This window comes from Staurois parvus, unplaced genomic scaffold, assembly GCF_062004578.1.
Source record: "Staurois parvus isolate SC_StPar_1 unplaced genomic scaffold, SC_StPar_1.0 ptg000727l, whole genome shotgun sequence".
NCBI classification, from domain to species: domain Eukaryota; kingdom Metazoa; phylum Chordata; class Amphibia; order Anura; family Ranidae; genus Staurois; species Staurois parvus.
Genome location: NW_028318523.1, coordinates 5,462,356 through 5,487,357, shown reverse-complemented (window position 1 = coordinate 5,487,357; position 25,002 = coordinate 5,462,356). Strand labels below are relative to the sequence as shown.

General features: G+C 42.9%; 1 protein-coding gene across 1 annotated transcript in view; it reads right to left on the bottom strand.

Annotated features, from left to right (window-relative positions):
- Positions 1 to 25,002, bottom strand: part of LOC149445344 (leucine-rich PPR motif-containing protein, mitochondrial-like) — a 164,207-nt gene that overhangs the window by 117,996 nt on the left and 21,209 nt on the right. Inside the window, exons 5-9 of the mRNA XM_089653936.1 lie at positions 20,749 to 20,807; positions 19,078 to 19,164; positions 12,434 to 12,560; positions 10,793 to 10,928; positions 7,782 to 7,936 (exon numbers count right to left, since the gene is read on the bottom strand). Coding sequence (XP_089510062.1) covers positions 7,782 to 7,936; positions 10,793 to 10,928; positions 12,434 to 12,560; positions 19,078 to 19,164; positions 20,749 to 20,807 — 564 coding nt within the window. The remainder of the gene's footprint in view (positions 1 to 7,781; positions 7,937 to 10,792; positions 10,929 to 12,433; positions 12,561 to 19,077; positions 19,165 to 20,748; positions 20,808 to 25,002) is intronic.

The following is a 25,002-nucleotide window of genomic DNA, read 5'->3' as shown; positions in this document are numbered from 1 at the left end:
TCACTTTTACAAATGCACCAAAACCAACATATGGGAGAGGAAGCTATTGTACAGAATTAACATAAAATGGTACTATACTCCGGTGGGACCAGTGCTGTCCATCCAAGGCTATTACCCAAACCTGCCAACTTTCTGATATAAGAAAAGGAACACTTTATACCTCAAAGTATGTAGGCAAAGGACACACCCCTGCCCCCCCCCCCCAGTTGCATGGATCACAAAGACTTTTTATGCAAATACCTGTAGAATTCCAGGCTAAATCGAACGAGTCCTAAAGAACAACTTCACTTGCAGTTGATGTGTGTCAGAAAAACAACAAGCAGCATGTAACAAAGTAGATAATTTATGTCAACTTAAATTTATCAAAATCTGCATTTTCCATTGAAAAAAAAAGCAGCCTGGAAATGCACACCGCAGCCATGTTAACTTTGGGCAGCTGAAGCCATCGCTCTTGCGCTTCCTGGTAACGGCCACACCCCCTCAGTAAAGGCAAATCACGCACATGCCACCTCCGCCTGTCTCCACCTCTCTCCGCCCTCCAGCCCCCCCTCCAGCTGTCTTCCAGCCCTCCCCTCATAGCCGAAATGTCACTGAATTTAGTATCCCAGGTATCAAGGGGGATTAGAGGATCCTACGTCATTCGCATAGGCAAATGACACTGGCTGAGGAGCGCACCTACTAAAAAAGGTATTTACATATAGTAAAATTGTGTGTTTTATTCCAAGATGGGGAGACCATTCAAACAGGGCTGACAAATAGACTGACGGTTCACTTTAAAAATGTTCCCTCCCTCCTAACAACTATGCTGACTAACCTGTGTAAGAAGACTGTACACAGTTACTTATTCTCAGCCCACTCTTGGCCACGTGATCCTGCTCCCCTGTGTCAGTCAGCGGCTTCAATGGAAAGGAGAGAGCACTCAATAACTGGAAATGCCTGGGAGAGGTGAGATCACCAATAGGCTCCCATGGCCCATCCATTGTCAGTGCTCCCTCCTCTTCCCTACAGTCGCTCCTCATTGATACAGGGGAAGCCAGATCACATAACCGGAGGCGAGTGGCATTAAAATAGGGAAGTATATACATCTTTTTTTACACGGGTTAGTCAGCATAAGTGTTAAAAGGGGAAAGGGGAGAGGGCTTTGGAGTACATTTTTAAAACTAGTTAGGTTTAGCCTGAAATTCTACAAGTGCTTTTTTCCACCACTACTTATCCTTTTTATTGACTTTTAACCACTTCCCGTCCGGACACTGTTACCCCCTTCCTGTCCAGGCCAATTTTCAGCTTTCAGCGCGATCATACTTTGAATGACAATTGCGCGGTCATGCAACACTGTGCCCATATGAATTTTTTAGTATTTCTTTGAGACAGATAAAGCTTTATTTTGGTGGTATTTATTCACCACTGGGATTTTTATTTTTTTTTTGCTATGTAAATTAAAAAGTCCAAAAATTTTTTAAAAAAAGTGTTTCTTATAAAATTTTGCAAATAAATAGTATTTCATCATAAATCTTGGCCAAAATGTATTCCGTTATATTTTTAGTAAAAAAATATAACCCAAATTAGTTTATAACCAAAAATTGTAATTTTTAAACATTTTTTTTAAATATTTTTTATTTATTTTTTTACATGCTGTCACCCTAGCAGTACAGTGTCACCATGGGGACACTGTACTATTTGTGGGGGGTGATGAAGATTTTTTTTTTTTTTTTTACATTGATTTTACACCCATAAAGGCTGTAAAAGCAATCATTTCTCCGTCTCTCTAGCTGCATTCGTGCAGCCATTGACATTTACTGTGTGGGCTGTGATTGGTCAAAGCTTTGCACATGGTACAAGGCTGTTGTGAATAGTCTTGGACCATGTGACCTCTGTGATCATTCACAGATTTCACACGTAGTAAGCAATGATGTCAGAAGTGACATCTTACTTACTACTCTGCATGTGATCACTGGTTGGCCAATCAGTGATCACATGATCGGGACCTCGCACAGAGGTCCTGTCCGAAGATCGGTGTTCCACTGTGCCCGGAGGCCACAGCGGGCACCGAATCGCGGTGCTGCACGCTCCCAGGGAGCGCGCACAAGCAGGGTGCGGGGAGGCCGTTTATAGACGGCCACCCGACCCTGCAGTGCCACCGTCTGGCCATTTATATACAACGGCCGGACGGGAGGTGGTTAAAAGTGTTGATCAGAAGGCACAAACTACAGTCTTTCATCCTGAGCCAATACACAGAACAGCAGCATATGTGAATAAAAAAAAAAAGATTTTATTATATATATATATATATATATATATATATACACACATATATACATACACATACAGTGGGGCAAAGAAGTATTTAGTCAGCCACCAATTGTGCAAGTTCTCCCACTGAAAAAGATGACAGATGGCCTGTAATTGGCATCATAGGTAGACCTCAACTGTGAGAGACAAAATGAGAAAAAAAATCCAGACAATCACATTGGCTGATTTGGAAAGAATTTATTTGCAAATTATGGTGGAAAATAAGTATTTGGTCACCTACAAACAAGATTTCTGGCTCTCACAGACCTGTACCTTCTTCTTTAAGAGGCTCCTCTGTCCTGCACTCATTACCTGTATCAATGGCACCTGTTTGAACTTGTTATCAGTATAAAAGACACCTGTCCACAACCTCAAACAGTCACACTCCAAACTCCACTATGGTGAAGACCAAAGAGCGGTCGAAGGACACCAGAAACAAAAACAAAACAAAGCACCAGGCTGGGAAGACAATCTGCAATAGGCAAGCAGCTTGGTGTGAACAAATCAACTGTGGGAGCAATAATTAGAAAATGGAAGACATACAAGACCACTGATAACCCCCCTCGATCTGGGGCTCCACGCAAGATCTCACCCCGTGGGGTCAAAATGATCACAAGAACGGTAAGCAAAAATCCCAGGACCACACGGGGGGACCTAGTGAATGACCTGCAGAGAGCTGGGACCAACGTAACAAAGGCTACCATCAGTAACACACTACGCCGCCAGGGACTCAGATCCTGCAGTGCCAGACGTGTCCCCCTGCTTAAGCCAGTACATGTCCGGGCCCGTCTGAAGTTTGCTAGAGAGCATTTGGATGATCCAGAAGAGGATTGGGAGAATGTCATATGGTCAGATGAAACCAAAATAGAACTGTTTGGTAGAAACACAACTCGTCGTGTTTGGAGGAGAGAGAATGCTGAGTTGCATCCAAAGAACACCATACCTACTGTGAAGCATGGGGGTGGCAACATCATGCTTTGGGGCTGTTTCTCCACAAAGGGACCAGGACGACTGATCCATGTACAGGACAGGATGAATGGGGCCATGTATAATGAGATTTTGAGTGCAAACCTCCTTCCATCAGCAAGGGCATTGAAGATGAAACGTGGCTGGGTCTTCCAACATGACAATGATCCCAAACATACCGCCTGGGCAATGAAGGAGTGGCTTCCTAAGAAGCATTTCAAGGTCCTGGAGTGGCCTAGCCAGTCTCCAGATCTCAACCCCATAGAAAACCATTGGAGGGAGTTAAAAGTCCGTGTTGACCAGCGACAGCCCCAAAACATCACTGCTCTAGAGGAGATCTGCATGGAGGAATGGGCCAACATACCAGCAACAGTGTGTGCCAACCTTGTGAAGACTTACAGGAAACGTTTGACCTCTGTCATTGCCAACAAAGGATATATAACAAAGTATTGAGATGAACTTTTGATATTGACCAAATACTTATTTTCCACCATAATTTGCAAATAAATTCTTTCCAAATCAGCCAATGTGATTGTCTGGATTTTTTTTCTCATTTTGTCTCTCATAGTTGAGGTCTACCTATGATGCCAATTACAGGCCTCTCTCATCTTTTTAAGTGGGAGAACTTGCACAATTGGTGGCTGACTAAATACTTTTTTGCCCCACTGTGTATGTATATATATATATATATATATATTCAGTAAAGAGCCACGGATGGTTAAGCTGAGCAGCAAGCAGCAGAGATGTATTGCAGCATGTTATCTAATATATAATATACTCAATGTTATTTCCCATATTTATGGAGCATTGACATAGTCCCCAGTGTTTTCTCAGAGTATTTGGAACCAGTAAGATCAGTTCCTCTTCCCAAAGCCTCTTACTATCTAATATTCCTACTGCAGACAACCAGACCCAAAAAAGTGCCGATTTGGTTAGAAACTATGTCATCCACTGGGCTGTACATATAAAAGTTGTACAGATCCCATTCCTTACTCCAATTTCACTGCACACAGTGAGCTCCAGCAAGTCAGATAGAGGCCACCTCATTTTCTGGCTGGGGGACATTCAGCATTATTTAGTCCTTTCCTTCTTAGCCCGATTGTGCCTAGTCTGCCCCTATCATTCACAGGATTTACATTTTTTCCATCATGAGGTGGCAGCATCCTATGTGAAAATTACTTAGGGTGGTCTGCATGCAAATACAGTCTGCTTAGGAACGCCCACTCCTTCAGACTGACATGCACCCAATTTAATATTTTCATAACTTCTCCCAGGGGCCAGCCCACTGTTTGCATCAGGGCTGAGGGTTCTTGAGAGGAGTACTGGTACAAGGTGCTGTAATGTTTTCAGAAGATATGTACAGAATTCTGCACAGCCCCTCCCACCCACCATGATCTGTCCTTTTATAGAGAAGCACAGGGATCCAGTGATGGCATCACTGGGTCTAAAATAAGGTGTGTAATGAAAGCAGAAAAGTTTTACTTAAACATTATTGTGTTGACTGGGAAAAGAGGCGGGGAACCAGAAAAGGCAAAATATAAGAACAAACTTCACTGTAAAACACACTGCAGGCGTCCAACTAACGGGACAAAGACCGTACAATATACTAATAGTTATCAAAAGCAATACTGAGCACTATTTTTTAACATACAAATATTCGTTTCTTGAAACCCAACTTAGATAGTAATAAAAGCAAAAATGTATTAAATTTCAGCTTACCAATTCTTAGATATGGTGACTGCATTAGTTTTCTTTTTTTATGCTCTCATCTGTGATCTTGCCAGTAAGTCTGTTGTTTTTCAAAAGAACAATCTCTCTTGCAGATTTAGCATTTAGAGGGATTAGACAAAAAATGTACCACTGACAGAGGTGCTTACAATAATCTGCTTTTATGTAAAACCTTTATCCCAAAATGAAAAAAAAAAAACAAAAAAAAAACTGTTGCTGTAACTGGTTATAAAGTGTTGGATGGAGTATGACATCAATTTGTTCGTGTATCTAAATCTAACTAGTACATCCAGCACTACCCTCCACCAAGATTAATAATGCTGCTGTCCATATCTGCCCCCTGTGCGCCTTCATCCAGAGCGGGGGCACTCGAATACTCCTAGATTGTAAGCTCGAAAGAGCAGGGCCCTTGAACCCCTCGTGTATTGTTTTGTTACAGTATTGTCTCATGTTCTGTCCCCCACTATAATGTACAGCGCTGAGCAAACCTTTTAGCGCTATATAAATACTGTATAATAATAATAATAATAATAATACAGGAGGTGTGTAAGTGGCCAGATCACCAGGTGAAAATAGAGGGGGAAAAAAGCCTAAAAAAACAAATGCAGCCACCACATCTAACAACTGCTAAGCTGCAATATATGACATTATTGGTTTAGGGTTTAATAGCATTTTAAAAACCAGAAAATTAAAAAAAAAATAATAAATGCATTATGTTTCATATAGAATTATGAAGATTTGTGACAGAAAAAAACTGCAAATAAAAAAAACAAAAACGGTTAGTTCACGTTTTTTTTTATAAATGTCAACAAACTGGCCCCTGGTCCAAAAAAATTGTGATTTTTGGAGAGCAGTGGAGTAATCTGAGACTTTCAGTTCCACAACATTTGAGGAGTTATATTTTGCCAGCCTCCAAGTGGGCTAGAAAAACAGTCCAACTGTGGGATCAAAACTTTACCATGCCACAAGAAAAAAAACAAACACTTAAAGTAGAGGTCCAGGCTACTCCTAAGATTATACATGTTTCCATTCACCTTCTAAATTGTTGCTCTGGTCCGGTCACATTAAATCGGCTCCCAACACCGGCTTCAGTGTAGAGGAGGGACAGCCAACACAAGATGTCCCATAGAAGGCCTACAGGTGACATCACCGCACAGCCATTGCAGATGTTGTCAGCGATTTCTCTAATCCACTGAAGACGCCCATGGGGGAGTTCATATAACTGGACCGGAGGGCTCCCAGAAGTGAAGAGGTGTGACAGTTTAATTCCCAGAATGCCCACGGTGTAGCGTGGGGAGTCACACATCCATTCGCATTCGACCGTGTTCTGACATGTTCTAGCTTGTACTCGTATGGGTCTCAGACCAGTTGACTCAGTCTTTACAGAATAGTAAAAGAAATAACGTGTGTTGCGCTGTTGGTGGAAAATGAGTGGCAGGAATCTGAAGTGGTGGATTAACATCAAATCTTGCATGAAAATTGGCAAAAGTGCCAGTGAAACTATAGCTCTGTTAAAACAGGCTTATGTTAAACACTAACACAACAAACACTTTACTCCTGCGCTAGGAAAGGACTCAGTAGATCCAATAGGAATGTTCTGTAATATGCACTGCTTGCTGCCCTCAACAGACCGGGGTGGTCCAAATACACTGGATACAAATGGAGAAACAGAAAAAAGGGCGCACCGACCTAGTGCATTATCGTTTAAAATAATTTATTAAAGAAACAAAAATAGGTATCATACTCACAATGGACATAATAACACAGGCATGTCAAACTGAACAAGGTGTATGATCCAAACAATATCTGAGTCCATACGATGGAACCCTGGATGACCAACTGGCTAACGCGTTTCGAGGACACAAACTCTTCCTCAGAGCCCTGAGGTTGTGTCCTCGAAAAGCGTTAGCCAGTTGGTCATCCAGGGTTCCATCGTATGGACTCAGATGTTGTTTGGATCATACGTCTTGTTCAGTTTGACATGCCTGTGTTATTATGTCCATTGTGAGTATGATACCTATTTTTGTTTCTTTAATAAATTATTTTAAACGATAATGCCCTAGGTCGGTGCGCCCTTTTTCGGTTTCTCCATCTTATGTTAAACACTCCGGCAGTTTAGGGAGGGGCAGGAAGATGTCCACAATGATGCAAGAAGTGGGCAGCCAAAAACGCAAAGAACGGATGCACTATGTGGACTGAGCATCTATTCGGAGGAAAAGACCAGGACTCTGGCTTAATAAGTGGATTCTCTACCACGACAATGCTCCTGTACACGATACGTTAAGTATTTGCGAGTTCCTGGCCTAGAAATCCATTCCTAAACTTGACCAACCACCTTATTCACCCGACTTGGCATCCTGCAATTTTTGTCTGTTTCCAAAATTAAAAAATGCCTTTGATGACATTCTGGACATCCAGCGTGCAGCGACATAAGATACTGCACATCGTTCTGAAAAACAAATTCCAGGAAGTTTCCAGCAGTGGCACAGTTGTGTAGAAAAAGTGTGGCATTTCACAAGGGGACTACTTTGAAGGTGACAGCAGTTGCTAGTGTATAGGTAAGCAAAACTTTTTTTTTTTTACAATCCAATCCTGGAATTGAATTGTCACACCTCGTATAAGCGTCTTCATTTTACAGGGTAGTTAGAATATGGATTTAGAAAAGGTGGGGGGGGGGGGGGAGGTTAAGCATAATTAGGAATAGCCTGGACTGCCTCTTTAATGTTGAGCTGCAAAATTTTCTTACATATTTTTTGCCAGTTCCCAACATAGAATATGTAAAATGGAAGGGATCATACCATGTTTGAATTGACGCAATGTTGTATAAAGAAGTTACCCGGCTGCAATTTGAAATCTATTATTGCCGTTGGGGTGGAGTAAAACCTCTTTGCTATTTCTAGCGCTTCATCTCCAAAGCCTTGTGTCAGTAACTTTATGCAAAGTTTCAGCATGTCTGTAGAACAAGAAAAAACAAGATTACTACACAAAATAAAACAATACATAAAAGGCAAAGCCCCCGCAACATAGGCAAATAAAATGGAGCTTCACTCAGAAGGGGGAAGTTCCACTTTAATGCCTCCACTGCATGTGCACTGGGCACCCGGCTGTGAAGCCGCAAGCTTGTCACAGATAGGTGCCCACAGTTAAGATGCCGACACCGGGAACCGAAGAAGGGAAGCGAAAACAGCTGGGGTGAGCAGAGCGCTGGATCATGGGACAGGTGAGTGGCTGTTTATTAAAAATCAACAGCTATAGTTTTTTGTTTTTTCCCCCCCACACAGGACACTAAAGCTCCTTTTTAAAGGTTTATTATTTTTATTATCTTGCCTTAAAGCTGCAGTTCATCAAAAAAAGAAATCCTTACAGCTTTAGTCACATTACCTGTAATAAAGCATGGCACACATTCTGTGGGCAGCTGGATAATGCTTTCTCATCCTCCACTGAGAATAAAACGTTTCTTCACTGACTACACTGCCTCTAACATGATCTATGAATGGGAGAGAGTCTGACCAGTCACAGAAATCTCTTCCCACATTCAAAGGTCATGTTACAAGCAATGCAATTAGTGAAAGAGCTTTTCTCAATAGAGGAATGAGAGGACTTGCCCTCCTTGGACCATCTGTACTGCTGTTGTGCCTAAAGACCTAAAACTTAACCAATGCACTGCCAACATTTCAGAGAAAGGAAGAGGATAGGCATCTCTGCAATGAAGATTGATCCAGGATCCAGCTGCCTGTGGGACATCATTCATTCCAAGTGATGTGACTACAGCTGTAAGGATTTTTTTTTCAGCTTCAAGATTAAAGTATAATGTTTTAAAGTGTAACCGAAAACAAAACACTATAAAGAAAAAAATAGCAATGTCACTCAACTTTCATAATGGAAGATGTTGCACTAAAAAAAAAAAATCATGTATCTCAACAGTGCACAGACACCAAAATAATGATCTGGCAGGGCTTTTAACCCTTCTCTTCCAGCTGAATACACACTGCAAGCTTACAATATGTGTCAATGTCCCTGTTTTCATTTAAATCAGGGGGTTGATGCCAAAGAGGTGGTGCTTATCCAGTTGCCGCCTGGCCTATAGACAGATGGCGGCCAGGCGAACAGCTCGTCCCTCCGGGTGGACACCATATGGTATCCTTTCTGGAACGCGCAGCGCACATGCCCGCACGATCTGTCACTGGCCGTGTACCGCGGACACGGCCGATAACAGATCTGTGTACCGGCCCCATTGCCAGTACCATGTGACCTGCTGTGACCAATCACAGCAGGTCACATGACAGTTGTATACAATGGATGGCTTCCTTTCATGCCATCCATTGTATACAAGTGTGTCTAGCTGTGATTGGTCACAGCGATCACATGCACAAGCTGGGCCAATCACAGCCCAGCTGTGTCATGTGATTAGTCACGGCCAAATCACAGCTAATCACAAAAAAGAAACCTGAATGAATCGACTTCATTCAAGGTAAATGCTTGCTTATAGCAAAGTAATTCTAAATTGTGTAAAAAAAAAAAAAAATAGTGATCACTTCCCCAAAGTAGTACAGTGTTACTATGGTAACATCATACTACTTTGGTCATAGTGAAGTATGAAAAAAAAAAATCTTAAAAAAAGATAAAAATGTAACAAAAAATAAATCAATTTTTTCAATTGATTTCAGTTGTGTGGACGAAAATTCCTTGTTGATGTCAGAGGAGAATGGGCAGGCTGGTTGCTGCGACATGCAGATGGTAGGGTCAGAATTTGGCGTAAACAACATGAAAGCATGGATCCATCCTGCCTTGTATGGTTCAGGCTGGTGGTGGTGTAACGGTGTGGGGGATATTTTCTTGGCACTAGAAGGTGTATCTAATAAAATGGTGGGGGGGGGGGGGGGGAGAGCGAGAGCGAGAGTGTGTGTATATATATATATATATTACACACAGGGCGGTCAAGCCAGGACTTGTAATTTTACAGGTATATAAATGGATGTTAGCGTGGTGGTATTACATGCAGTAGTAAGTGGCAAGTATGTCCTATTACTGATAGGCGGCACACTTGTGGCAGGCCAGTCCAGAGACCCCTATTCAAGATGGCAGACAACAGTGTTCGTGCGTTTATGGAACAGCGTGTGGTGAAGTTTCTTGTGCACAAAGGCGTAAAAAAAAAACAGTGGCTATCTTCAGAAAACTTCAAGCACAGTATGGTGATGAGATGCTCAGATGCAGTAAGACATCCGAATGGTGTAAACGTTTCAAAGATAGCAAACGTCCGTCCGTGTAGAACGCCTGATCCTGGATAATCGACACAAACTGTCGTGAAATTGCACAAGAGACAAATCTTTCTGTGGGAGTGAACACATTGATGACGAAGTGAAGCAGGCTGTCCTAGGATGATTCAGACGTACTGACAAATCTTTCTATGCCGAAGCTTTCCAGGCATTAAACCACATATACACACTCACTGTATATGGAACCTAGCCTGACTGCCTTTGTACAGAAACATTTAGTGGTTATCAGGTTGATCTCCCCTCTCCTCCTGTGCCAACTTAATACACTGAGCCAGCAGAAAGTGTGACAATTTCAACTAGAGAGCAACTGGAGAAGAGGAGGAGAGCCAGTGGTACAGAGCTGAAGGTACAGCAGAAGCAAAGAAATGACCCCCTGGATCAAGGGAGAGTAACCACAATCAATGAACAAGAGGAAGCATGACCACCACTATAGTACAGTGAAGTCCAACCCATACACAAACCATATTCAAACCAAATCTAGTTGATATATAGATATAAACCCATGAATCACACATTTCATCAGTCCTTATTACCATGTGTATATCCTGCGCACGTCTGCATATGTTCAAAGATATCTGGCAAAAACTGAGAATGACCAGCCTTTATCAGACAATATAACACTTTGAGGAACTGGGCGTCTGTCATGGTAACTTCCCGCTCACGCAGAACCTAATAAGAGAAAACAAGCAGTTACACCATCAGACACATACAACACAGTTAGAAATGCGGTTGCTTATGAAGATTTCTTCATCTTATAAGAGGGTTAGAGGATCCAGCAATCAGAGAATTTTAATAAAACTGGGATTATGGTTAACTGCCATTTGTTCAGCCTATCCTTGAAATTATTGGGAGAAATGGTGCTACTCAGTGAAAAGGCAATGAAAGTTCTCATGTTGGAACAGAGATGGTGTCTCCTGATAGTCACTGGCCCACGTCTCCGTCAAGGTATCAATCCTCCCAGCTAGAGATGCACCAAAATTGTGGCGGCCGAAACATATTGGACGAAAAAAAGTGAGCCAATACAGATGCCAATAATGAGAGACCTTGCCCCAATGAGGAGCGGACTATTTGGCCAGGGGGGTTTGGGGGGGCTATGTGTACTTCAGATGGGGGGGTGGGGTGGAGGACAAATGCAGAAGAGGAGACAAGCAGTGTATACAGACAGGCTACCTCACTTGCCACCGCTAAATGTCATTGCCTTTTTTTAATGCAATTGCCGGCTTGGCTTTTTCCTTTCCTTCACTTTATAGCTCTGCAAAGGAGCAGTCATTCCTCCCGCCGCTAAATTAAACAAAAAGGCGGGGTGTCATCCAGTGACATTACCAGTGGACACAGTCCCTTTGTTTACTTTAGGGCCAGGGCAAATGACAGCTCATTCTTGAAGCTATAAAAGCGAAGAAAAAAAAGCTGGCAATTGCATTTAAAAACCGGCAATGACATTTAGTGGCGCCAAGTGAGGGAGCTTGTCGTATACACTGCTCCCTCACCATTGATCCCCTATGTGATAGCAATAGCAGTTTAAAAAAAGTGGAAAAAAAAAAAAAAAAACACACACATTAAGGAGGTTAAAAAAAAAAAAAAAAAAAAAAAAAAAAAAAAAATCGAGCCTCCCCACATAAACAGATATTTTGGTTTTCGGCCAAGTGTCTCAATTTTCATTTTGGTGCACCACTAATCCCAGCTGCAGGAGTCTGCCCCGGGTAACCTTCACACTCAGCTGACCCAATGTATGACCTGTTTGTCCATGTGACACAGAGGGGAGGACACTTGCTTCCCCTCAGTGAGAGACCCCTGCCTTAAAGCAATAGAGTAAAAGGCTTCGATGAAGCAGGCAAGTGGAGAAAGAGTAAGTGTTAGCGGGGGGGGGGGGGGGGGGGGGAACAGTCACTTTGCTCTTAATGGGCACAAGAACAGTGTCAGAATTAGGCGTTAGCCACTTGTGTGAAGGATTGCTTGATCTTATCATCTATACTGAAGGATCAGAGTTTGTACTGACTGATCTTTCCCTTCAGCGGGGGTTGCAATCCTATTACTCTATACATCCAAAAAGGTCCTAAATTATTGCTTCTGTTAAAATATTAGTACAGGCCTACTTTACTGAATAAAGCATTTCAACACAAAATGCTTGACATTACATAACCACATTTTCTAAAATGTCCGAAAAAGCAACCCACCTGTTTGATGTTTTCAATATCTCCTTTTTCAGCGTATGCACAAAGCAATGCAAGATGTGCTGTTCTTCCAGGAGTTAACCCTGCACCTTCCATGACAGTCAGGATGTCCTTGGCACTTTCCATATCTCTGTAAGACAACAAGCACAGGCAGAATAAAACAGGACTGAACCAAAAGAACTAATTCTATTAAATAATTACAATCCTTAAAGTGTTGTAAACCTTTGAAATAAAAAATGTATATCCTTCTATAGTGTGTATTTGCCTCAATCCAAAGCATTGTGATTTCTTTCACTCCACTCAGGTGTTAGATTACACTCAGCTACACTCTATGCTGTGCAGTGTGGGATGCCTTCTGGAGCTGAGAACTAGCCTGTGTACTTCTAGATCTGTGTACTTTGAAGGACTGTAGAGAATAGAGAGCTGCTGATAATCTGGTACAACTTATGAAGGAGAATTTGTTTCATCTCTTTGTATCACCTGAGGCCAGTCACCTTCATACAGAAAGGTTTATAACCACTTTACTACTAGGGGTTCCTTGAAGACTGCAACCAATGAGAAAGGTATTGTGCATTCCAAGTACAGACATACCTGTCCAAACAGTTCAACAAGTGCAATGACAGAGGTCACATGGGTGAGCAGTATGTGAGAGTGCAGCCACATCTGGGGAAAGGGGGGGGAGCTATTTGCACCCCTAGGGCTCAGTTTAATACGGTACCAGCAGAGTACCACAATGCACATTACCTATGGGAATCTGTGCATAGCCATTCATTCCACTTTAAAATTTATTTTCACTTCTGCAGCTAAAGTGGGACAACACGTACTTTATATCTGTAACATATTCTCATGCACATAGCATAACGTAAAAAAGAAAACGTTAGAAATTGCTGCTTACATTTCACGTGCTCTTCTCTGAAATCTGAAGTTTCCCCTTCTATGCTATGTTTAAGAGGGGGCTGGGGAGGTAAGGTTTACCATAACAAACATTGTACTGTGCTGCAGCAATGATCAAGGTATCTTTTCTTTTACAAGGTAAAAGTGATCCAAGCAGCCATACAGCTGTTCGGTCACTTTTCAATGTGGCAGAAGAGGTTCCCCATCGCCCGCAGCCTTTACCAGGATCTCCCGTACCACCGGGTAGCCCAGTGCCAATGCGACCTGATGCATCAGATGCCCTAGACAGAGTGAGAGGAACTTCCCTTGTTCTTCCCCCTTTGTGATGTCAGAAATCTGAAGTGACGAGGATTTCATCACTTCCCGTTTCAGGTTGTTAGTTTACAGGCCGTGACCGGCTTCTGACCGAGATCTGATCAAACTGATCTCGAGAGTGCAGAGGGAAGATCTGAGGTCTAACAGCGCCAGACCTTTGTAACTCTAAACTGGTAACCTGTAAAGGCTTTTAAAGCGTCACTGATGGAGATTTTAAGGTACTGTAGCTTGTCGTTATTCCACGGGCATACACAAGTTTAAAGCATGACAGGTTAGGTTTCTATTTACTCAATGTAACATCTTTTATATTATGCCAGAAATTTGGGTATTCTATTGTGTGAGTGCAGGAAAATTCACAAAAGTGTATTTTTTCCTGAAAATTTGCATTTGATAAACCACTAAGCAAATATCGTGCGACATACAAAATTGCAACAACAATAATTTTATTCTTCAGGGTTTCTGCTTAAAAAAAAAAAAAAAAATACATATATTGTTTTGGGTGTTCCAATAAATTTTCTAGCAAAAAAAAAAAACTGTTTTGTTTACATTTTTGAGAGAAATGTCAGAACTGGCCCAGACTGGAGATGATCAAAGTATAGCTTTGGTTTCAGCTTATCAAATTACCATGGTACAAATTGGCAGCCAGCTGCTTAAGCTCCCTAACACACAGGTGAGTGAGGATGCCCATCAATCTAAGGCCGCATTCCTGCAAATGTTTCAGAATAAAGTGGATGCATTATATATTTTACAGATATTTTAGAGTTGAAAAGAAAAAAAAAGAAAAAAATCAGTTCTATAAATACGCGGCTTCCTCCCTACATCAGAGTCCCCCCCTTACATCAAGGTTCCAATAGAGTCCACATTACCTTTGTAATGTTGTCTATACACTAGAAGAACTTTGACATTTTTCTAATCATTAGTGGGGTCAAATAGACATTCTTTTTCCACTGCAGTGATGAGACAATGAAAAGGAGCAGGATGGAATTTTTTTTTCCTTTTCAAAAGAATGATTTTATAACAATAAAATGTTAGTGGTGCACCGAAATGAAAAATCTGGTGCCAAAACCAAAAAATTCGAAAAGCACTTTGCCAAATATGGAAATGGCCAGTTTTTAAAAATGTATATATTTAAAAAAAAAAAAATACTTTTATAAAAAAAAAAAAAAATTATATATATATATATATATATATATATATATATATATATATATATATATTTTTTTTTTTTTTGTAAAATATGAAAGAGAATGTTATGACGAGTAAATAGATACCAAACATGTCACGCTTTAAAATTGTGCACGCTCGTGGAATGGAGTGAAACTGCGGTACTTAAAAATCTCCATGGGTGATGCTTTAAAAATGTCTACAGGTTAGCAGTGTAAAGTTACAGAGGAGATCTAGTGCAATAATTATTGCTCTTGCTCTGTTCGTGGTGATAGCTCATGTGTGGTTTGACCACAATTTACATATGTGGGCATGGCCTACGTATGCGTTCACCACTACGTGCGAGCACGGGGGGACGGGCACATTAAATTTATTTTTTTTTTATTTAATTTTTTTTTGTTTGTCTTTTTTTGCACTGTCCCTTTAAAAAATGTTTTAATCACTTTTATTCTTATCACAAGAAATGCATGCATCCCTTGTGAAAGAAATAACAGGTTCTCTTTATGGAGAGATATGGGGTCAATAAGAATCCACATCTCTCCTCTGCAATGTAAAGCATTGGATAAAAAAAAAAAAAAAAGGCATTGATCTAGTGCTTTACAATTATATAAAAAAAAATGCCCGAAACCGGAAGTGATATCGCTCCAGTCCTCCAAGGGCAAAGATGAGTGGAGGCCATATTTCCTTCACTCATCTCTATGCCCAGCGCCAGGAACGCTCAATGGTTTTCAGGTACGGCTGAAAACTACCGAGCGGCGGCCGGTGGCGAAGGGCAGGAACTTTTCGGCACCTCTATCGGTGCATTTTTTCATTTCAGCCAATGGCTGAAAGGGGTGTTTTCGGCTGAAACGTTTCGGCCACCGAAATTTTGGTGCATCCCTGATAAATGTGGTAGTGAATTCATTCATTCTAAAGTCAAACAGTAAAGCAAGATTAAATGCAACAATTTCCATTTTCATTAGTTTTATGTTTAAGCTTTTTCCCTCTTTCACCTGGCCAGTAATACACCTCCTATAATAGAGTGTCTCGACTTTGGATGAAGGCGCACAGGGGGGTACCTTTGGACAGCAGCATTGTCATCCTGGGGGGAGGGAATGTTAGATGTACTGGCTGATTTATAAATACACTAACAAATTGAAGCTGAACTCCAGCTTACACTTTCTATTCAGTTGCAGCAGTTTTTTTTCCCTTTGGGATAAAGGTTTTACAAAAAAAAAAAAAAACTCAAAACTGATCATTTTAAGCACCTCTGTCAGTAGTAAATGGTCTGTCTCATCCCTGTAACTGCAAGAGTGCTTTTCTGCTGAAAAACTTACTGGCTGGATCACCAGATGAAAAGAGAAGAAAGCAAGCCTAAAAAGGGAAAGTAATGCAGCCACCACAGATAAGAATTGGTAAGCTGCAATATAATGTTTGGTTTTGGGTTTAATACCGCTTTAAAAGCAAACAAAAGTCTGTAGTGCTTTCGACCAACATTTGTCAAGCCACCAAATGTACTGAATATTTTCATACAAATGTTCATTCGAAACTCTACAAACACATAGCCAGCTTATAGTGATACTAAAGGTTGGGGCTTTCTTTCATAAAAGAAAAAAAGATGTTATGCTTACCTGCTCTGTGCAGTCCCTTATCTCTGGAGTCCCTTGCCGGTGCTCTCTGCTCCTCATGCAGGCACACATGTGGGCTCACTCCCAAGCCAGTCTGTGTTCGTCTACAGACACAAAAAGCGCAGGTTGGCTCCGCCCACTGCTTTCTCCTCACAGGATTTGACTGAAAGCAGCAGGAGCCTCCAGTGAATACAGGAAGAGAAGAGCTGCAGTAGATGGGCACAGCACTGCATCAAGAATTGGCTCAGAGCCTCCAGTGAATACATAAAGAGAAAAGTTGCAGTAGATGGGCACAGCGCTGCATCAAGAATTGGCTCAGAACCTCCAGTGAATACAGGAAGAGAAGAGCTGCAGTAGATGAGCACAGCACTGCATCAAGAACTGGCTCAGAGCCTCCAGTGAATACAGGAAGAGAAGAGCTGCAGTAGATGGGCACAGCACTGCATCAAGAACTGGCTCAGAGCCTCCAGTGAATGCATGAAGAGAAGAGCTGCAGTAGATGGGCACAGCACTGCATCACGAATTGGCTCAGAGCATCCAGTGAATACATGAAGAGAAGCGCTGCATCAAGAATTGGCTCAGAGCCTCCAGTGAATACAGGAAGAGAAGAGCTGCAGTAGATGGGCACAGCGCTGCATCAAGAACTGGCTCAGAGCCTCCAGTGAATACAGGAAGAGAAGAGCTGCAGAAGATGGGCACAGCGCTGTATCAAGAATTGGCTCAGAGCCTCCAGTGAATACAGGAAGAGAAGAGCTGCAGTAGATGGGCACAGCGCTGCATCAAGAACTGGCTCAGAGCCTCCAGTGAATACAGGAAGAGAAGAGCTGCAGTAGATGGGCACAGCGCTGTATCAAGAATTGGCTCAGAGCCTCCAGTGAATACAGGAAGAGAAGAGCTGCAGTAGATGGGCACAGCACTGCATCAAGAATTGGCTCAGAGCCTCCAGTGAATACAGGAAGAGAAGAGCTGCAGTAGATGGGCACAGCGCTGCATCAAGAATTGGCTCAGAACCTCCAGTGAATGCATGAAGAAAAGAGCTGCAGTAGATGGGCACAGCACTGCATCACGAATTGGTTCAGAGCATCCAGTGAATACATGAAGAGAAGCGCTGCATCAAGAATTGGCTCAGAGCCTCCAGTGAATACAGGAAGAGAAGAGCTGCAGTAGATGGGCACAGCGCTGCATCAAGAATTGGCTCAGAGCCTCCAGTGAATACAGGAAGAGAAGAGCTGCAGTAGATGGGCACAGCGCTGCATCAAGAATTGGCTCAGAGCCTCCAGTGAATACAGGAAGAGAAGAGCTGCAGTAGATGGGCACAGCGCTGCATCAAGAACTGGCTCAGAGCCTCCAGTGAATACAGGAAGAGAAGAGCTGCAGCAGATGGGCACAGCGCTGCATCAAGAATGGACTCAGGTAAGTGTTTAAGGCACGGAGCTGCTACTGAAAGATTTTATTACCTCAATGCAAAGAATGCATTAATGTAAAAATCCTTTGGACTTAAGAACTACTTTATGGCTTACAGGTTGTAGCAGCAGAGCAGAAGCCAGAAGGTGGAGCAGGTCTGGATACAGTAATGACCATCCTCCTGTGAATGCTGGGGTGAGCACATGATTAGCTGCTGGGGCAGCCACAATCATAGCAAGCAGCAAGGACCAGGGAGAGTGGGGAGACAATAGGCAGCCTCACCTGACCTGAATCCTCCATCCATGCACATAGAGGACATGAAAATGGCTCTAGCCTAGCTAGGGGTCAGATCAAGCCTTCTAGCAGCCAGATGTGTCCAACAGGCTATAGCCTGCAGACCACTGATCTAAGGGTCCAGAGTGGAAGGTGGGAGAGATGGACCACAACTAAAAAGGTTAGTTCACCCTTACGATAGAGTGAACACCCTATACACTCTCCCCATCCTCCCTGGTCCCTGCTTTACTTGCCACCATGGGTAATGAGATGTTAGTGCCCATGCAGCTGGTGTAGCAGTCTAGGGATTTTAAATCCCCGCTCTTCTTCCCTCTCCTTTCTGCAGGGCTTCCAGGATGGATCGGAGTAATTTTAAGTGGCCAGAGTTGCACAGGGAATTTCTCTAATCTGATCCCAGCCTTACTGTCTCTGGCACACCACTTCAATGGATTGAATTTTAGTCCTTTCACGCATGGAAGCACAGCCTCACATGTGGGCAGTACCTAGGGCGGTCTATAGGCTAATGTTGTCTACCAAGGAATACCCACTTCTTCAAACTTTCATTCACCCATCAAGGCATTTTCAAGGTTGCTTAACCCCTCACGAAAAATAGCCCACTGCTTGCGTGAGGGCTGAATGCTCTTAGGGAGAGTCCTGAAACTGAGGGCTGTGCTGATTTCAGGAAGCTATGTACAGTACCCTGCTGGCCTCTCCCACCAACCTTCAAAACAGAGAGACTCAGTTATAACATCAATGGGTCTAAAATAAAGTGTGTAATGAAAACAGAACGGTTTTATTTAAATGTGTCATTAACGTGATGATGATGATGAAGGAAAGAAGATACACAGAGGCGCAAAACATAAGCAGAATAGAGTTCAGCTTTAAGCACTTTTAGAAAGACATAAAGGCCAATGGAAGCCTACATATATCTTTCAGCACACATTTCCTTTAATATAGAATTTGTAAAGGTGTAAAGACTGTAGACCTTACCCAGATCTTGCATGTCCTGTGATCAGAGAACTGAAAACGTCTTCTGTGATTGCGAGATTGATGCTCTTCATGAAACTCAGAATTTTGCTTTAAACCAAGACAGACATTATCAATTAACATTTTTACTGCAAAAGAAAGACAAAACATACAGACGAACAATCTCTAAAGGCATTCTGTCACCTTGAGAACATCTAGACATGCAGAACTCCGCAAAGCAGATAAGCCAACAAGTTTGTCAGTGGACTAATGTTACCATTTAATACATTCAAATGGCAGAAAAGTCATTTTATAACACTATCCAAAGAAAAAAAAATGTTTTAGGGCTTATACCAAAGACAGGCAGCATCTAAAAAATGTTAAACTTTGATACTTAGGCCATGTTCACATTTAAGCGTACAACCGTGCGAGGGCCATGTTTGCCCATGTGGGATGCACAGGTGTTCCATGCATGCAAGTGCAGGCAGTCCCATTCATGTCAATTGGGTGCCTGCATGAACACAGTTGCTGCTCCCAATCTGACATCCCTGTAGATGTGGGTACATATTCCCAAACTCACATTGGCTGCATTCGGGACCACACACCCACACAAATGTCAAACTGGGAATAGTGGCAGCTGCTGTGTTCCAATTGACATGAATGGGATTGCCTTACACAAATGCATGAACACCTGTGCATCCCCTGCAGACAAATACAGCCCACGCACAGGTGTACACTTAGGATAAAACTAGAGTGTAGAGGGGTTAGAACACCTGTTAGTTTTCATTGCCATCTGTGCCCCCGTTAGGGAGATTCACTCTCTCTATTTGTCCAGTTTACCATCATCAAAAGTAAAAGTAAAAAAGAAAATCCCGCATCTGGGGACAACACGCATTTTGGGTTGACCCCAGAAAAGTAATATTAGACAAAATCTTCCAATGGGGATAATGGTTCTGGTGACCTGGTAGTTCCCAGGAAATTCCTTTCATCTGCAGGGTTTTCCTCTCACTTCCGTTTTGACTATGGGACAGGAAGTGAAAGGTAAGTGTCACAATGGGACGCAGACGGCAAAAAAAAATAAAAAATCTGACTGGTATAACCATTCCATACTCTATCCAAAATGAAGAAAAAAAAAAGTTTTGCCTATAGTTTTACTTTAAATATGCCGTGTGAACGAGGCCTTACTTCTCAAAGAAAAATAAAGCTGGACACTACCTGTACAATATGTACATACTATCCTTTCATAACTACCATAACTAGTCCAAAGCATGACATCCCGATAAGATAAAGTCCTGTAAACCTGAAATTTTTACCAACAATGCTTTTGTGCCCATCCTCTGGAACTTACTGCCCCAATCCATCAGACTGTCGCCTTCCCTCCTCACATTCAGGCGCTCCGTCAAAACCCATCTCTTCAGGGAAGCCTATCCCACCCTCACCTAATGGCCATTCTCCCTCATTCCTCCCACCACTTCATTCCCCTCAGCCACTTCCTACTGTACCACTACCCCCTCCCTCCTAGATTGTAAGCTCGAAAGAGTAGGGCCCTCTTACCCCTCGTACGTTGGTTGTTATTGTTGTACTGTGCCATGTATTGTCCCCCCCTCTATTGTACAGCGCTGAGCAAACCCTTTGGCGCTATATACACTCGATGTAATAATAATAATAATACTACTACAATGTCCTAAAACCCACCTTGCTCCTTGAATATCTCCTGTAGAGCAGTAAGCTGCAATCAGTCCTTGATATGTATTCTGAAAAGAAATTACATTATTGAAATACCTTTGATGATGTACATTATTACATATTTGCAGAAAAAGATATGGATTTTCAGTATTGGCAAAAAAGAAATAAAATAAGGGGTCGCATGTGCGGAGCAGCCCGGTCCGGTTAGGAGTCCATCGAGTCTCCACAAGTATCGGACTATGTGGGGGAGTGAACGGTGGCCATGGCTCCTCCAGATCAAGTCCGGTCCAAGCAACAGGCTGATCCTAAGCCGCAGCGCCGGCTCCCCTCCACGATGGCGTCGCCGCCCCCCCCCCCCCCCCCGGCAGATGAGCCCACGAGGCAGTCATTAGGAGACTCGGAGGATTCAGTTGACAGCTCTTCACAATTCCCCTCTGCTTTGCAGCCATCCCACACAAATCAAGATTCAGTTCGGTTGGGTAAGATTCGAGGGATTGTTCGGGAGGACCTTGGCGAGATCTCTCGCAAATAATCAGCAGATTTACTCAAAGAACTTAGAAATGTGGGTGAGAGGGCTGCTCTTCTAGAACACAGAACGGATGATGTTACTAAAGTTCTGGATGGCCATGAGGATGGTATAGAATATCTACAAGCAGAATTACATTCTCTTAAGAACCAACTGGAAGAGGCGGAGAATAGAGCTTGTCGCAGTAATATTCGTATCAGGGGCCTGCTGAGACTATTACAGATCTACATGGCTCAGTGTTATCCTTATTGCAAGAACTGATCCCTGATGTTCCGGTGGATCGTTTGGAGATAGATAGGATACATAGGGCCTTAGGCCACAGACCACCTGAAGGCCCACCTTGGGACATCATCTTGAAATTTCACTATTATAAAACAAAGGAACAGGTGATGCCAATGGCTAGAGAAATGAAGGCCCTTTTGTTTCAGAGTCGCCCCTATAAGATTTACTCTGACTTCTCCCAAACTACTATCTTGAAGAGGAGATCTATGAAGCCATACCTCCAAATTCTTCAGGACAATCATATTTGTTGTCGCTGGGGGTTCCCCTTCAGACTGTTCTTTATGTATAAGGGGTCTCAATATGATGCCTTTAATCCACCTGATCTTAAACACTGTCTGTCGGAACTTAATCTCCTAGATCCCACCTTTACTTTACAGACTTCTTCAATGAATTCATCAGCACATCTACCTCGATTACTTCACAGACCAAGAAAGTCTTCCAATCGAGAAGCTGACAGTAGATCCCAAGCCATGGCCCGGCTTCATTCTCAGAACTTCCAACTGGTTAGGCTGACCTGAATGTCCTTTTGTTGTTGGTTTGTTTCTCTTTTTGTTATCCCAGTGGCCTCTTTTTGGAAATTTGGCAGCTGGGTAGTCCTTCCCCCTTGATTTTGTGCAGATGCTGGGAGAGTGGGGGGGGGGGGGGGGAGGGGGTGGTGGTTTGTCAAGGTTTGTTTTTCTGCGGTTTTTTTTTCGTCTTCTTTCTCCTTACTCAAGTCAAAGCCCTCAATTGGGTTGGTTCGGGTGATGTTATATTGGTTTGTTTGGGGGGCCTCCGAGTATATGGTCGCATTGAGCCCAATTGGGTATGCGTTGGTTGACTTTTGGCCTCTGGACTGTGTCCTTCTCAGGATGGGACAGAGGGCTCGCAGTCTCAGTCTAAAAACATAGTTGGTTCTCTGTGACTGTTGTTACGAGAAGCCAGCTCATGGGGGCAGGCGACCCCTCCTGATCATTGCGAATATATTGGGTATTGTTTTGCCCATTCATCTGCACACTGTTTGCCATATGCGTTTGTGACTGGGCAATATTGTCTGACCCACTGTTAACTTTGTCTCCCCTTGAGAAGATGTTGCCATTGTTATTGTGTCCATTTCATCCTCATCTGCCTGGTTTCCATGTATGTGGCTATCTTCCTCTTTCTTTGAGGGTTTGATATATGTGGGGGGGTGTCCGGGGTGCTACATGCCACCCTCTTTTGTTCCCTGATGTGGGGTATGGTTTTTTTGTGCCCCATGGGTTCCATTGGGTGCACGTTGTGCATCGCTCTTGCTCTTTGTGGCATTCTATGGGTGTTTCCGTTTTTTTCTTCTTCTCTGGTTCCCTCCGTCTTGGTGGTAACTTTTTCTAGCTTTCTTTTTTTCCCTCTTTTCTCTGTTTGCCTTAGGGGGAGGGGGAGGATGCGTTTTTGGGGCGCACCCATAGTAGAGTGATTTTTGTCTCTTGTCATGGCACTCACTTGGTTGTCACTTAATGTTCAAGGTTTGAACTCGGTTTGAAACGGACTAAAGTTTTTAAGTATCTTAGTTCCTCCAAATTCGATATAGCTTGCCTGCAGGAGACTCATTTGACCTCTTATACCCCGCGTTTTTAGATGGTCATTATGCCCAGGTCTTTTTTCGCCTCGGTCCCGGTTAAGAGGGGGGTTCTTTTGGCGATTCGCAATTCCTTGCCTTTTCAAGAGCACAAAATAGTTGCGGACCTCCAGGGCCGTTACTTGATAGTTGTAGGGATTCTGCAGGATGTGGAGGTTACAATCTGTACGTACTTGTGCACCTAACCAGAGACAAACCCGTTTTTTGCGCATATTTTGTCGGTTCTCCAGACTCATCAGAAAGGACATCTTATGCTGTCAGGCAATACTAATTTAGTCCTTAATCCTAAACTAGATAAATCTCCCGCGGGCTCAGCGGCCTCCTCTCCGCTCTCTGTGGAGTCTGGGCATATTCTCCATGCCCATAATCTGGTCAATGCCTGGCAGGAATTACAGCCCACCTCTAGAGATTGTACCTTTCTCTCCAACCCTCATTCTAGCCATTCTCGTATTGATCACGTTTTTGTGGCCCCTTCTTTTCTCCCACATTTACTCTCGATGAGGATTCCTACGGTTCCTTGGTCTGACCATGATCCCATTATCATGCAGTGTTCAGTTCCCTCTCAATGTCCACGAGCTCCGTCCTGGTATCTTAACGATTCCCTGTAGTTTTGGATGTTCGGATCCATTCCTTGGATTACTTTCAGAATAACTTGGGAACAGTCTCTTAAATCTGTTACTCTTTGGGAAGCGTATAATGCAGTTATTAGGGTCCATATCATACAGTTGGCTTCCAGGCAGTGTAAGGAACGGGACCAACATTGGCAGACTTTGGAACGTGAGCTTGAAAGGGTTATGGTGCTGTTTAACCACTTGCACTCCTGAGGAATTACCCCCCTTAATGACCAGGCCTCTTTTTGCTACTCGGCGCTGCACTAATTCAACTGATAATTGCGCGGTCATGCAATGCTGCACCCAAACGAAATTTACGTCCTTTTTTGACACAAATAGAGCTTTCTTTCGGTGGTATTTGATCACCTGTGCACTTTTTATTTTTCACGCTATAAACAAAAAAAAGTCTGAAAATTTTGAAGAAAAACAATATTTTTTACTTTCAGCTATAAAAAATATATAGTAAACTCAAAGTTAGTTATAAATTTAGGCCAAAACGTATTCTGCTACATGTTTTTGGTAAAAAAAAATCCCAATAAGTGTATATTGATTGCTTTATTTATTTCAGGTACTTATATAGTGCCATCAATTTACGCAGCGCTTTACATATATATTATACATTCACATCAGTCCCTAACCCTCAAGGGACGTACATCAGTCCCTAACCCTCAAGGGACGTACATCAGTCCCTAACCCTCAAGGGACGTACATCAGTCCCTAACCCTCAAGGGACGTACATCAGTCCCTAACCCTCAAGGGACGTACATCAGTCCCTAACCCTCAAGGGACGTACATCAGTCCCTAACCCTCAAGGGACGTACATCAGTCCCTAACCCTCAAGGGACGTACATCAGTCCTTAACCCTCAAGGGACGTACATCAGTCCTTAACCCTCAAGGGACGTACATCAGTCCTTAACCCTCAAGGGACGTACATCAGTCCTTAACCCTCAAGGGACGTACATCAGTCCTTAACCCTCAAGGGACGTACATCAGTCCTTAACCCTCAAGGGACGTACATCAGTCCTTAACCCTCAAGGGACATACATCAGTCCTTAACCCTCAAGGGACGTACATCAGTCCTTAACCCTCAAGGGACGTACAATCTAAGGTCCCTAACTTACATTCATATATACACATACTAGGGCCAATTTAGACAGGATCCAGTTAACCTACCAGCATGTCTTTAGAGTATGGGAGGAAACTGGAGTACCCAGAGGAAACCCACACAGGCACAGGGAGAACATGCAAA